The sequence below is a fragment of the Hemiscyllium ocellatum genome, chromosome 30, assembly GCF_020745735.1.
Source record: "Hemiscyllium ocellatum isolate sHemOce1 chromosome 30, sHemOce1.pat.X.cur, whole genome shotgun sequence".
In the NCBI taxonomy this organism is placed as follows: Eukaryota; Metazoa; Chordata; class Chondrichthyes; order Orectolobiformes; family Hemiscylliidae; genus Hemiscyllium; species Hemiscyllium ocellatum.
Window position 1 is genome coordinate 3,551,385 of NC_083430.1, and position 16,076 is coordinate 3,567,460.

At 43.6% G+C, this 16,076-nt stretch overlaps 1 protein-coding gene across 1 annotated transcript in view; it reads right to left on the minus strand.

Annotated features, from left to right (window-relative positions):
* LOC132829988 (nuclear GTPase SLIP-GC-like) overlaps positions 1 to 16,076 on the minus strand; it is a 151,219-nt gene that overhangs the window by 87,049 nt on the left and 48,094 nt on the right. The window contains exons 7-8 of the mRNA XM_060847440.1: positions 13,000 to 13,194; positions 6,871 to 7,049 (exon numbers count right to left, since the gene is read on the minus strand). Of these exons, the coding sequence (XP_060703423.1) occupies positions 6,871 to 7,049; positions 13,000 to 13,194 (374 nt within the window). The remainder of the gene's footprint in view (positions 1 to 6,870; positions 7,050 to 12,999; positions 13,195 to 16,076) is intronic.

Sequence of the window (16,076 nt, forward strand, 5' to 3'; positions counted from 1 at the left end):
ACATTTGCAATCCTCCAGTCCTCTGGTACTAAACCTATAGACAATGATGACTCAAATATCAAAACCAAAGGCTCTGCTATCTCCTCCCTAGCTTCCCAGAAAATCCTTGGATAAATCGCATTGGCTCAGGGGACTTGTCTACTTTCACTCCTTCTCGAATTGATAACACCTGTTTGTAACTAACCTCCATCCTTTCTAGTCTAATATCTCATACCTCATGCTTCTCCTCTACAATATTCTCCTTTTCCTGAGTGAAAACAGATGAGAAATGTTAGTTTAGCACCTCTCTGATCTCCACAGGGTCCACGCTCAACTTCTCACTTTTGTCTTTGACTGGCCCTATTCCTACCCTAGCCATCCTTTTATTCCTCACATACCTATAGAATGCTTCAGGATTCTCCTTTATTCTATTTGCTAAAGACTGCTCACGTCCTCTCTTTGCTCTTCTTAACTCTCTTTTTAAATCCTTCCTAGCTGATCTGTAACTCTCCATCACCTCAGCTGAACCATCTTGCCTTATCACCACATAAGCTTCCTTCTTCTGCTTAACAAGAGATGCAATTTCTGTAGTAAACCATGGTTCCCTTACCTTATCACTTCCTCCCTGCCTGACAGGGACATACCTATTAAGGACACAGAATATCTGTTCCTTCCAGCTCCACGTTTCCATTGTCTGCATCCCCTACATTTTCCTACCCCATTCTATGCATCCTAATGTGGGCGGCACGGTGGCACAGTGGTTAGCACTGTTGCCTCACAGCACCAGAGACCCGGGTTCAATTCCCGTCTCAGGCGACTCTCTTTGTGGAGTTTGCACATTCTCCCCGTGTCTGCATGGGTTTCCTCCGGGTGCATGGGTTTCCTCCCACAATCCAAAAATGTGCAGGTTAAGTGAATTGGCCATGCTAAATTGTCCGTAGTGTTAGGTGAAGGGGTAAAGGTAGGAGAATGGGTCTGGGTGGGTTACGCTTCGGCGGGTCGGTGTGGACTTGTTGGGCCAAAGGGCCTGTTTCCACACTGTAAGTAATCTAATCTAATTCTTGCCTAATCGCATTATAATTGTCCTTGCCCCATCGATAACTCTTGACCTGTGGCATCTACCTATCCCTTTCAATCACTAAACTAAACGTCACTGAATTATGGTCACTCTCTCCAAAGTGCTCACCTACAACTAAATCAAACACCTGGCCTGGTTCAATACCAAGCACCAGATCCAATGTGGCCTCCCCTCTTGCCGGCCTTTTGTCACAGTGCCAGGAAACTCTCCTGTACACATTGGACAAAAACTGATCCATCCGACGTACTGGAGTTTTAGCATTTCCAGTCAATGTTGGGGAAGTTAAAGTCCCCCATAATGACTACCCTGTTCCTTTCACAGCTACCCAGAATAATTTTGCCAATCCTCTCTTCCACCTCCCTGGAAGTCTGCGAAGGTCTATAAGAAACTTCAAGCAGTGTGACCTCTCCTCTCTTGTTTCTAACTTCAACCCACGCTACCTCAGTAGATGAGTCCTCGTCAAAAGTTCTTTCAGCCACTGTTATATTTTCCTTGACTAACAATGCCACACCTCCCCCTCTTTTACTGCCTTGCCTATTCTTTATGAAAGATCTAAACCCTGGAACCTGCAACATCCATTCCTCACCCTGCTCTATCCATGTCTCTGAAATGGCCACAACATCGAAGTCCCAGGTAGCTGTCCATGCTGCAAGCTCACCTACCTTATTTTGGACACTTTTGGTGTTGAAGTAGACACACTTCGAACCTGCTTGCTGTCTGCCAGCACATTTCTGTGACCCTGATATCCTGTCCCTGTCCTCCCTATTATCATCCTCCTGTGCACAGCAACTACACCTCCGGTTCCCATCCCCCTGCTGAGCTAGTTTAAACCCACCGAATAGCACCAGCAAATTTCCCACCCAGGATATTAGTATCCCTCTGGTTCAAGTGAAGACCGTCCTGTTTGTACCATCTTCCACAGAATGAACCCCAATTATCCAAATACCTGAAACCTTCCCTCCTGCACCACCCTTTCAGCCACGTGTACAGCTGATATCTCTCCCGATTCCTTGCCTCAGCTGATATCTTTCCCTATTCCCTAATATGATCAAAGCTGAGTTAAGTAAATGATCAACAAGGCAGTGAGGGTTTTGGTGGTCAGGTAGGAAAATGGAGGGAAGGTCACAATCCGATCAGCCATCATCCATACTGAATGGTGAAACAGGGTAATGGCCCCAAATCTTTGCTACGATTTCTTATGATCATCCAACAGAATAAGAAGATAAGTCAGGGTGTATAATATAGTCAATATATTTAGGTCACTGCTGTTATTCACATCATGCTGTGAGACAAGACGGGCCAAGAGGTATATGATGATGGATACATGATCAGACTGTAGCCTGACTGCTCTCATTCTGACTCTCTCTCTCTCTCTGCTCTGAAATTATTACCAGAAGTTCCAGAGTCAGAGAGTCACAAAGGTGTACAGCACAGAAACAGAACAGTCTGTCTAACTCGTCAACGCCGACCATATATTCTACATTAACCTAGTCCTATTTTCCAGCACTTGGCCCATATTCATCTAAACCTTCCTATTCATATACCCATCTTGATGCCTTTTAAAATGTTGTAATTGTACCAGCCTCCACAACTTCTTCTGGCAGCTCAATCCATACATGCACCACCCTCTGCTTGTTTGCAGTAAAACAGAAGGTGTGGTTGAACTCATGAACACAGAAACCTGTTCCCCAATCAATTAGAACATGGCGGTGATATACCCTCAACTCCATTTACCTATTTTTTTTGTTCCACATCCTTTAGTATTTACAAAGACAAAGGCCCTTTCCCCTAGTCCCACATCTAGCCCAACTTGGTCTCTGACAGAATGTGAACAAGCAATTCTTCCACATCGGAAGAAGCTCATAGTGAGCAGCCTTCCCGAATTACTGCAGTTTCTGAGCTCTTGGAACATCCACAGTGCTGTCCAGGAAGGAGTTACAGGATTTTGACCCAGTGACACTAAATGAACAGTGATATATTTCAAAATCAGGATGATGCATGGTGGAGGACCTTGCAAGGAGTGATGTTCCCATGTGTGATCCTCTTGTCCTTCTACAAAGTAGCATGGGTTAAACAATGAGGGTAACTCAGCAAATTATACAGCAATGGGCAGCAAGGGCTTTCTTAAACATACAAAGAAGAAGGCAATGGCCAAAGTGAACAAAGGTCGCTTACAGACCAAGGCTGAGGAACGAACAAATGATGAACCAACAAATGACAAAATAGTTCAATAAATACTTTGCAAGCATATTCACAGTAGAGTTTTTGGATTTCCAAAACTAAAATGAAACAGAAAACTCTGGAAGAGATAAACAGAATAACTAACATGAGAGGAAAAGTAGGAAAAGTAATTGTGGTTAAGGGTCAATAAGTCCCCTGCAACATAGGATATTCAAGGTAGTAGCTGCAGAGATAGTGGGCACAATAATAATAATCTTCCAAAAATCCTTAGATTCTGGAAATGCCCCAATTAATTGGAAATGTGCCTATGTAACACCTTTATTCATAAAGGAAGAGAGACAAAAAAAAAGATAATGACAAGCCAGTTAGTCAGCCATGAGTTGGACTTAACATTTTCCATCAGATTCCATTCCAGAGGATGTAATAGCAAAGCATTTAGAAAAGCATAATATAATCAAGCAGAGTCATCATGGCTTTGTCAAGGGAAATCATTTCTGAAAAAGTTATTAGAATTCTTAGAAGAGGTAACAAGGAAGGTAGATAAAAATTGATGACAAGAAAATAATAGTTATGTTTCTGATGAAAAGTGGGATAAGGGACTATGGGGATCTGGCAGGAGATTGGAGTTGAGACCAGGATAAGATTACCAATCATCATGTTAAATGGTAGATTAGCTCAAAGAACTGAATTGCCTATTCCTGCCCCAATTCCTATGTCCCTATAAAGAATAACTAGTAAATGTGATAGATTTGGATTTCTACAAGGCAATTGGTGAGGCAGCACACAGGTTGCCTCAAGACAATAAGAGTCCATGGTGTTGGGAAGCTTAGGAAAATAGAAGCAGGTGTAGGCCATTCAGCCTGTCCAGTTTGCACCACCATTCACTTATCAAATGTCTGTTCATCTACCTACCTCAATGTCACTTACCCACACTATCTCAATGTCCCTTGACGTCATTAGTTTCTGGAAACCTATTGACCTCCTGTCTTGAACGTACCCAGTCAGCGCAACTAAAACCCTCAAATTCCAAAGACTAACCGCTCTGAGTGAAGAAATTCCTCCTCTCCCTTTGAAATAGCCCAGCCCTTATTCCAAGATTATGCCCCTTGATTTAGATTCAGCAGCCAGCAGAAATATCCCATCTACATCCACTCTGTCACATCCTGTAAGAATGTTATGTTTGAATGAGAACGCCTTTCATTCCTCAAAACAGTTCTGTTAATCTGTCATCACAAAACAAACTGACTGTCCCAGGGATTAGTTTGGTGAACCTCTGACACATGGTAATTGTATCCCTCCTTAGCTGTGGTGACCAAAATGATAGACAATTTTTAGATGCAGTGTCACCAAGACTCGATACAACTGTAGGAAGACATATCAACTTCTGTACTTCAATTCCCTTGCAATATGCTCTCTACCTTTCTCATCGATTGTTGCAACTGCATACTGGCTATTGGAGGCCCAAGAACAAAGATACCTAGTCCCTTTGGACTCCAAGTGTTCCTAGCCCATCACTACTTAAGCAGTAGTCTATCCTCCTATTGGTCCTACCAAAGGGGATAACTTCCCACTTATTTAGATGATATTCCACCTGCCATGTCCTTTCCAATCATTTAGCTTCTCAAAGTCCACTTGAAACTTCGGTGTACAAGACCAGAAGACCAGAAGACCAGAAGCAGCAGTAGGCAATTCAACCTGTTGAGTCCATCTGCCACTCAGTGAGATGATGACTGATCTGATCATCCTGCCTTTTCCTTTTTTTATATTATTTTCATATTTGCATGGATAGAGGATTGACTAACTAACAGAAGACATATTTTGTGGTAAAAGGGACATTTTAAGGATCACGGTGGCACAGTGGAGGGCGGCACGGTGGCACAGTGGTTAGCACTGCTGCCTCACAGCACCAGGGACCTGGGTTCAATTCCCGCCTCAGGCGACTGACTGTGTGGAGTTTGCACGTTCTCCCCGTGTCTGCGTGGGTTTCCTCCGGGTGCTCCGGTTTCCTCCCACAGTCCAAAGATGTGCGGGTCAGGTGAATTGGCCATGCTAAATTGCCCGTAGTGTTAGGTAAGGGGTATATGTAGGGGTATGGGTGGGTTGCACTTCGGTGGGTCGGTGTGGACTTGTTGGGCCGAAGGGCCTGTTTCCACACTGTAAGTAATCTAAATACCCCTTTAACTGGTGGAGTGCCACAGGGCCACAATTATTTACAAATGTCTGAGGAAAGTGAACATATCATATACAAGTTTGCAAAAATAGACAGGCAGAGAAAAGGACATAAGGAGTCTGCAACGGATATATAGACAGGTTAAGTGAGTGGACAATGAACTTGGCAGATAGAATATAAAATAGGAGAATGTGAGGTTATGCACTTTGGTGGGAAGAATAGAGGAGCCATGTATTACTTAATTGTAGAAAGGCTGAAAGCTGCAGCACAGAGGGATTTGTGCTTGGGAGTCCTTGTGCATGAATCACAAAAAGCTTCCAACTTGCCAAAATTACATAAGGTACAGTCCACACCGAGAATACATGAACAGTTTTGGTTGCCACATCTAAGGAAAGATATACTGGCATTGGAGACAGCCCAGAGAAGGTTCACAAGACTGATCCCAGATATGTGCGGGGCTTTCTTATGAGGAGAGGTTGAGTAGGTTGGGCCTGTATTCATTGGAGTTTTAAACAAATAAGAGGAGACCTTCATGAAACATTCAAGATTTTTGGGACTCATGACAGGGTAGATGTGGAGAAGCTGTTTCCTCTTGTGAAGGGTTGAGGATTCTGAGTCACTTAGTGAGGACAGAGATGAGAAGGAATTGTTCCTCTCAGAGGGTATCACAGGAGGCTGTCAAAAATGTGTTATCAAGTATATTCAACATAGATTTTTAATCATTCAGGGAATTAAGGGGTATGGCAAAAAGGCAGGAATGTAGAGTAGAGGATTATAAGATCAGCCATAATTTCATTGAACGGCAGACCAGACTCGATGAATCATACGGTCTACTTCTACTTCTTATAGTTGTAAAAGGTGCTGCTGAAGGAGATTTGGTGACTATTGATATACACTGATACCACGAGTGAGAGGAGTGAATGCTGAAGGTGGTGGATTACATACTGTTCAAGCTTTGTACGTGCCTTGTCCTGGTTGGGCTTTAGAAACAAAGGGATCATGGTCAGAGTGTGGGAATCAGAGATTGTGGGAACCAAAGCATGGAGATGGAAGGATTGAGAATAGAAAAGACTGGGATTGGATCTGGAATGACTGTAGGTCCCTTCTGGATTCAGTTGCTGGGGAGTCACTATTTGGAAATCCTGCCACTTCCAGTGAAATTTAAGTCAAGGTATCCCTGATGTTATCAGACTGAGAGTCTGTTATGATATTAAATTCCCCAACTATTTTTTGCAGGGGGCTATCAAAGGTTTATTTCATGTATGCAAAAATGTAATGGGACAGTATTCCAGTAAAGTTGCTTGAATAAAACGTTTTCCCTTTGACACAGGAATTAAATTATATTTCTTGTTTCTGGAGCCTGTGATACACTATAAGTAGCACGACAGTGGGAGATGTGCTCCATTGTCAGGGGATAGATGTAACTTTAACATCAGTATACTTTCAATTAGTGCACACAGACCTTGCATATTCCTGCTCTTCAATATCATCTGTCTTTGTACAGATAAAAGCAATATCGTGACATCTTCCTCCATTTGTAGCAGATTTGATTGAAGTACCAAAAATCTCATGTACTATCTTTTCATTAACAGCCCTAAAAATTGCTGAAACAATCCATACAGATGAGCAGTTCATCAGACTCTGCAAAACACACATAAGATTGGGTGAAAGAAGCACAATTGTCAAAATCAATATTATCAACATCAATAGTCATAGGTTAAAAAAAATCATCAAAATGCTGTAGACAATCTTGCAGTCTCTTTATAACCATGCACAACAACTGTAACAGTATCATCCTGTACAATAACACAGGATAGAATCTTCCACTTGCATCAAGTGTCTCCCTCATTTTCTGTAAAGCTGGTGAGGCACCACTCTCCAATTCTCAGAGGAAAGCCAGGGATATCATGTTCCAATTAGTTCATTAGAAGGGCTGAACTGGGCTTTCCTCTGTTATCAAGCTCTGGAGCACAAGTCCCACTGCATGAATCTAAACAACCACAGGTGAATAGCTCTTGTACTCAGCAGTACTGTGGAGAAGGCAATGTCTGCTGCCAGAAGGAAAAAGCAAGGTCACAAAGACTCAGCTGTTGAGAAAATACTTTGTGGGGACTCCGGTCTTTTTGGGTTGGTGGAGTTGGGATACAGAGAAGTCTGAATCAAGGGAACAGCAGATGGGTTTCAGTGTCCAATCCTCATTCAATGTCAATGTCAATCTCACAGCTTAGTGTCAATTTGGGGATTGCCTATGCTCTGCCAACTGATAGGCCTCTCACACTGGTTTGTCAGTCAGGTGGACAGCTTCACTTTTGCCTGTACCTGAAGCAGACATTTTAACCCAGGCATAACTAGGACCTTAGGTCATCTTGATCCACTTATTAATTGAACGGTTATGAGGTGGTCTTTCTGACTAGAACCAAAATCAGGTGGAGAAAGGAAGCTGACAAGAGTCTTAAATGCCACTGTCTCATTATCCAGTTCATTTCATGCCTTGACACCCAGTGGAAGATTCTGCCCACAGAATCTATATCAGGATGAAAAGACACACTGCAATTGTATCAGAGTGAACTGATGCAGAATAACTGTATCATTGTCAATAGTTATGTAGGGTTGAGTTTAATATCCACGCCTCCAAGAGGGGCGCAAAGACCAAGACCGATCATTTGGGCGGAGTTTAATCGTGGCGATGCAGGAGAGCTAGTGACAAATGTGCCATGTTGATTTCAAGGTGCTTGCTGGGATCAAGTCTCCATGAGGAATCTTCATGTCAGTGTATCTGGTTCCACTCAGGCAGCTTCCTGCTGGTCTTTAGTGCAGGCAGAGCAGAATGCTGCATCTCCAAGATCTGCTGACCAATCACAGCCTGGCACTGTGCAGGTAGCTGTGGCCATTGCCACATGGCCAATCCACTCACCATGGGCTAGAGGCATTTAGTGACAATCCAAATCTTCATGGTGAGCATTAATATCATTCCACACAGTCTGTGGACTTCTGTATTTTATTAAATATACTGAAGGGAGAAGATAGAAAGTTAGGCAAGATTTAAGAAGGAGGTCCTTGAGGGTAGTAATATCTGGATTATTCACGATGCTACGAGCCATTGTGAGGTAGGAATTCAAGGATAGAGCAGATGAATGAATGACTGATGAGCTGGTGCAGGAGAGCAGGGTTCACATTTTTGATCATTGGAAAATCTTCTGGGGTAAAAGTGACATGTATAAGGAGGATGGATTGCACCTGCATTAGAAGGGGACTAATATATTGGCAGGGAGATTTGCTTGGAGAAAGTGAGGACTGCAGATGCTGGAGATCAGAGCTGAAAAATGTGTTGCTGGAAAAGCGCAGCAGGTCAGGCAGCATCCAAGGAGCAGGAGAATCGACGTTTCAGGCATAAGGGTGTTGGGAATGCGATAGGTGGAAGGAGGTTAAGGTGAGGCTGATAGGCCGGAGTGGGGGTGGGGGCGGAGAGGTCGGGAAGGAGATTGTCGGTCAAGAAGTCGGTGCTGAGTCCGAGGGTTGGGACTGAGATAAGTTGGGGGGAGGGAAATGAGGAAGCTGGAGAAATCTACATTCATCCCTTATGGTTGGAGGGTTCCTAGGCGGAAGATGAGGCGCTCTTCCTCCAGGCATCTTGTTGCCATGGTCTGGCGATGGTGGAGGCCAATGATCTGCATGTCCTTGACGGAGTGGAAGGGGGAGTTAAAGTGTTCAGCCACAGGGCGGTTGGGTTGGTTGGTGCGGGTGTCCCAGAGGCGTTCTCTGAAATGTTCCACAAGTAGGCAGCCTGTCTCTTCAATGTAGAGGAGGCCACATCGGGTGCAGCGGATGCAGTAAATGATGTGTGTGGAGGTGCAGGTGACTTTGTGACGGATAAGGAAGGATCCCTTGGGGCCTTGGAGGGAAGTGAGGGGGGAGGTGTGAGCGCAAGTTTTGCATTTCTTGCGGTTGCAGGAAAAGGTGCTGGGAGTGGAGGTAGGGTTGGTGGGGGGTGTGGACCTGACGAGGGAGTCGCAGAGGGAGTGGTTTCTCCAGCTTCCTCATTTCCCCTCCTCCACCTTATCTCAGTCCCAACCCTCGGACTCAGCACTGCCTTCTTGACCTGCAATCTTCTTCCCGACATCTCTGCCCCCACCCCCTCTCTGGCCTATCACCTTCACCTTAACCTCCTTCCATCTATCGCATTCCTAACGCCCCTCCCCCAAGTCCCTCCTCCCTACCTTTTATCTTAGCCTGCTTGGCACACTCTCCTCATTCCTGAAGAAGGGCTTATGCCGGAAATGTCGATTCTCCTGCTCCTTGGATGCTGCCTGACCTGCTGCGCTTTTCCAGCAACACATTTTTCAGGGAAATTTGCTAGATTTGCTTGTGAGGATTCAAGGTGGGGAGGGTGGGACCCAGATAGATAATGAGGAAAGAGATCAGTCTGAGACTGGTACTGGGAAAAGGAGCAAGTCAAACAGTCAGGATAGGCAAGGACAGAGCAAAGAACAAGGTTCAACTGATCAATTAAACAGCATCTATTTCAATGCAAGAGACCTAACAGGGAAGGCAGGTGAACTCAGGGCATGGTTAGAAACGAGGCACTGGGATATCATTGCTATTACGAGACTTGGCTCAGGGATGGACAGGACAGGCAGTTTAATGCTCCAGGACATACATGCTCGAGGAAGGATGGAAAGGGAGGCAAGGAACGAGGGGAAGTGGCGTTTTTGATCAGGGATAGCGTTATGGCTGTATTTAGGGAGGATTTTCCTGGGAATATGCCCAAGGAAATTATTCTGGGTGGAACTGAGAAATAAGAAAGGGATGAGCACCTTACTGGGATTGTACTATATACCCCCCAAGAGTCAGCGGGAAATTGAGAAACAAATTTATAAGGAGATTTTAGTTATCTGTAGGAATAGTATGGCGATTATGGTAGAGGAGTTAATTTTCCAAACATAGACTGGGACTGCCATAGTGTTAAGGGTTGAGATGGAGAGGAATTTGTTAAGGGTGTACAAGAAAAATTTCTGATTGAGTATGTGGATGTACCTACAAGAGAAGGTGCAAACCTTGACCTACTCTTGGGAAATAAGGCAGGGCAGGTGACTGAGGTGTCAGTCGGGGAGCACTTTGGGGCCAGTGACCATAATTCTATTAGTTTTCAAATGGTGATGGAAAAGGATAGATTGGAACTAAAAGTTAAAGTTGTAAATTGGGGGAAGGCCAATTTTGATGGATTTGGCAAGAACTGTCAAAAACTGATTGGGGGGGGTGGGCAGATGTTTGCAGGTAAATTGACAGCTAGAAAATGGGAAGCATTCAAAAATGAGATAACGAGAGTCCAGAGACAATATGTTCCTGTTAGTGAAATGGCGGGTGCAGGGAATGCTGAATGACTAGAGAAATTGATGGTTTTGTCAAGAGAAGGAAGGGATAACTGCAGAGATCGAGTGAATCCTTAGAGTACAAAGGCAATAGGAGTATACTTAAGAGGGAAATCAGGATGGTAAAAAGGGGACATGGTAAATCGGGTTAAGGAGAATCCAAAGGGATTTTATAAATATATTAAGAAGAAAATGGTAACAAGGGAGAGAATAGGGCCCCTCAAAGATCAACAAGGCGGTCTAGGTATGGAACCACAGGATAGGGGGATACTAAATATGAAGATATGGAAGGTGGGGTAATGGACGATGGCATCTTGAAAAGTGTCCACATTACAAAGGAGGTAGTGCTGCATGTCTTAAAATGCATAAAGGTGGATAAATCCGCAGAATCTGATCAGATGTATCCTAGAACTCTGTGGGAAGCTAAGAAAGTGATTGCTGGGCCCCTTGTTGAGATACTTGTAATATCGATAGTCACAGGTCAGGTGCCAGAAGACTGGAGGTTGGAAAATGTGGTGCCACTATAAGAAAGGTGGTAAGGAAAAACCAGGGAACTGTAGACCAGTGAGCCTGACATCAGTGGTGGGCAAGTTGTTGGAGGGAATCCTGAGGGAAAGGATTTACAAGTATTTGGAAAGTGTTGTGAGAAATCATGTCTCAGTGACTTCATTGAGTTTTTTGAAGAAGTAATAAAGAGGATTGATGAGGGCAGATTGGACGTGATCTATATGGACTTCACTAAGGTGTTAGACAAGGTTCCTCATGGTAGGCGAGTTAACAAGGTTAGATCACGTGGAATACAGAGAGAACTGGCTATTTGGATAGAGAATTTGCTGGAAGATAGAAGACAGAGGGTAATGGTGCTTTTCAGACTAAAGGCACGTGACCAGACTTGTGCCACAAGGATCGGTTTGGCTTATCTTCATTTATATAAATGACAACATAAGAGGTACAGTTAGTAAGTTTGCAGATGACATCAAAATTGGAAGTGTCATGGACAGTGAAGAAGGTTACCTCAGATTACTATGGGATCTTGATCAGATGGGCCAATTGCCGAGGAGTGGCAGTTGGAGTTGAATTTAGATAAAAATGAGGTGCTGCATTTTGGAAAGGCCAATCAGGGCAGGACTTATAGACTTAATGGTAAGGTCCTGGGGAGTGTTGCTGAACAAAGAGACCTTGGAGTGTAAGCTTATCGCTCCTTGAAAGTGGAGTTGCAAGTAGATAGGATAGCGAGGGCGGCATTTGGTATAGAGTCGTAGAGATGTACAGCATGGAAACAGACCCTTTAGTCCATATCTGCTTTCCTTTATTGGTCAGAGCATAGCGTACAGGAGTTGGGAGGTCATGTTGCTATGCCACTTTTGGAATATTGCGTGCAATTCTGGTTTCCTTCCTATCAGAAGAATGTTGTGAAACTTGAAAGGGTTCAGAAAAGATTTACAAGGATTTTGCCAGGGTTTGAGGATTTGAGAGAATGAATAGACTGGGACTGTTTTCCTTGGAGCATCGGTATAAAATCATGAGGGGCATGGATCGGATAAAAATAAAAGGCGATGATTAGATTACTTAGTGTAGAAACAGGCCCTTCGGCCCAACAAGTCCACACCAACCCGCCAAAGCGCATCCACCCAGACCCATTCCCCTAAACCTAACACTATGGGCAATTTAGCATGGCCAATTCACCTAACCTGCACATTTTTGGACTGTGGGAGGAAACTGGAGCACCGGGAGGAAACCCACATAGGCACGGGGAGAATGTGCAAACTCCACACAGTCAGTCACCTGAGGCAGGAATTGAACCTGGGTCTCTGGCACTTTGAGGCAGCAGTGCTAACCACTGTGCCAACGTGCCACCCACAGGTCTTTTCCCCGGGGTGGGGTAGTCCAGAACTAGAAGGCATAGGTTTAGGGTGAGAGGGGAAAGATATAAGAGGGACCTAAGGGGCAACGTTTTCAAGCAGATGGTGGTGCATATATGGAATAAGCTGCCAGAGCAAGTGGTGGAGGCTGGTACAATTACTGCATTTAAAAGGCATCTGGATGGGGATATAAATAGGAATGGTTTAGAGGGATATAGGTCAAGTGTTGGCAAATGGGACAAGATTAATTTAGGATATCTGGTCGGCATGGAGGACTTGGACCGAAGGGTCCGTTTCTACACTGGAAGTGTAATTTCATCAGTTATACAGTCAACGATGCTGAATGGAACATCTACTTACCTTTTTCCACATTTCATCTCTTGTTTTGTTGCTGTCGCCTGATCCTGGAAAGTCAAGAAGAACCACTCCTTCGGGCAGTATTTGACAATTGGGGATATAAACAGAGATTGATTTCACAATTGGCCAGTATATTTTGGATGTTTGATAGGGTTGGCTCCGTATATAAGGGTCTAACTTTCTGGATAAATCTTCTGCCTAGTAGAGAACCAAACATGTGATCACAAAATGAAACAATAGGATCTGTGCATTTATTAATTTATTAAACTGCTGGGAATGGGCCTGAGGGTGCAGGACTGTGGGTGGGAGCAATGGGCAAGTCAAGTGTAGGTGTGACACCACTGGCAGTTTAACAGACAGCCTTATTACAGTCAGGCAGGTGACGTAAAAACCAGCAAGACTCAGGGTGTGCCAAGATGAGCTGTGCTATACAAGATCTGAGGGTGTTGAGTTATTTCAGGAGTTTGGAAAGGATGTGGCTAGCACAGACTTATACGGTTTAACAGGTTGACACATGGCATGTATCAGACAGATTGAAAACGAGACATTGAAGTCGTGGTAATGTCACTGTATTGCTGACCCAGAGACCCAGCTAATAGTTTGGGGACATGAGTTCAAATCCCACCATGGCAGGTGGTGAAATCTGAATTCAGATAATAAATCTGGAATTAAAAACAAACCTAATAGTGATCATGAAATCATGATCAACTGTCTTAAGTCCTCCCCTGGTTCACTAATGTCTTTGAGAGAAGGAAACCTCCCTTTCTGACATGGTCTGGCCAACAGTAGTGTGGTTGACTCTGAACTTCCCTCAGAAGTGGCCGAGAGAGCCAATCAATTCAAGGGTAATCAGACTAGATAAAAAATGCTGCCCTTGCCAGTGAGGTTCATGACCCATGGAAGAATTAAGCAACCTATTCTGACAGTTAAGATAGCACATTACATAAAGATCAGGAAACCCAGCCAGAGTTAATCTCAAACAGCGAACACACAGGAAGGTTTGGAATCTCAGCTGACCACAATCTGTTATTGTGGGGAACAACTGAACATCTCTAACTCAAGAATGAACAGATCTGGAAAACTCAGTAGGTCTGGCAGCATCTGTGGAGAGAAAGCAAAGTTAATGTTTGGGACCCGTGACCTTTTTTCAGAACTGCTCATAACTAGGAAAGTCATAGAAGCCCTACCAGTTGGAAGCAGGCCAAACAGCATCCTACCCAGACCACTCCCCCCTCCTTGTAACCCTGCATTTCCCATGGCTAATGCACCTAGCCTCCATGTCCCTGGACACTACATGGGAGGAAACCCATGCGCAGGCACGGGGAGAAAGTACAAACACCACACAAACAGTTGCCCAAGGCTGGAATTAAACCTGGGTCCCTGATACTGTGAGGCAGCAGTGCTAACCACTGAGCCACTGTGCTGCCCCAAAGATTGATATGAATGCTCAAGGTAGGGTAGAGTAAATGATTGGTGGAAATGGAGCCCAGAGAGAGAGAGAGAGAGAGAGAATAACAGTTGGGTAGACAAAGGAATAAATAAAAAGTCAGGTAGGGTAATCAATAGATACTAATGGGGACCATTAGTGGCTGACAATGGGTTGTTGTGGTAGTAGCCCATGTGAGGACAAGGTCTAGTGTGTGGGGGTTGGGATAAGGACATGGTGAAAAGTGCTGTGGCCCTAAATGTATGGAACTTGATATTGAGTCTCAAAGGCTGTAGAGTCCCCCAAGCATTCTTCTTTTGAACATTTCTACATTTGCTCATGACCCAAGGCACAAGAAGGTTTCAAACATACTTGGATCAGCTAAGTAAATGTACAAAACTATAATAGAAGGAATTTAATATGAAGTTAAGCACTTTGGTAAGGAAAAAGAACAGAAATACAGAGTATTTCTTAATTGATGAGAGATTGGGAAGTGTTGGTGTCTAAAGGGGTCCAGGTGCCCTTTGTCATAAGTGACTGACAGCAGATGTGAAGATGCAGCAAGCAACTTGGAATGCGAATGGCGATTTGAATACAGGAGTAAAAGTATCTTGCTGCAATTATATGGACACTTGGTGAGTCCACATCTGGGAGTATTTAACACTTTTGGTCTCCTTTCCTAAGGAGGGACACAATTATATTACAATGTCAAAAGAGTGTACACTCGAATTAGAAAGTGTCTTCTGAATTTTAAAAATAATTGAAAGTACAGCCATTGGGGACTGTTCCAAAACAGATACATGCAACAATTGACTGTTAAATGGATACCTGAGTTTTAGTTGCTGTTTTGATAACAATTAAAATTTAACCAATTAGTTTAGTTATGCCAAGGATACTAAAACCAAAATAAGTTTGAATTTATTGTATAGACAACATTAGACCAATATGGGTTGTTCCCCATATTGGTCTAATGTTGTCTATACAATAAATTCAAACTTATTTTGGTGTTGGGGGTACAAAATCATGGGCATTTTTGAAAATTGGTCAGAACAATTGCCACCAAACAGCCTAGCAACTGCCACAGAGCAAGAGAGTTAAATTCCCATCAGACATCTTGCTCTCAAAGCAATAAGAAGGCACTCTCTATATCAAAAGGTACCTTTTCCTGTAAAAACTACTTGCAGTAAAAAGAAAGAAGACGATCCAGGGAAATCAGCAGATGGAAGATTGAAGGCAGCGGAGAAGACAGAGACTGTGTGACTTGTAATTAAGTTAATGTAATGATTAATAATTGAGTGATTGGAACAGTATGTTAATAGAATTGTGTTCAGTTGGGAAAAGAGTGTTCAGTTTGTTAAAAGTTTTTTTTAAATGTTCTGTTACGAAAATAAATTATTTTTCTTTATATTGTGGAAATTAGGAGTTCTCTTTCACTCCCTCACACTTTTTAACAGATTTCAAAGCAAGGCGATCTTTTCTGGGTGTTTGGTTTTCATTAACAGAGGGGTTCAACCTCTGCATCATAATACTTACCATAGAAGGAGTGCAATGGGTGTTCACCAGACTGATTCCTGAAATGGTGGGACTGTTGAATGAGGAGAGACTGAAGGAACAGTGCATGTATTCTCTGGAGTTTCAAAGACTGAGAGGTGAC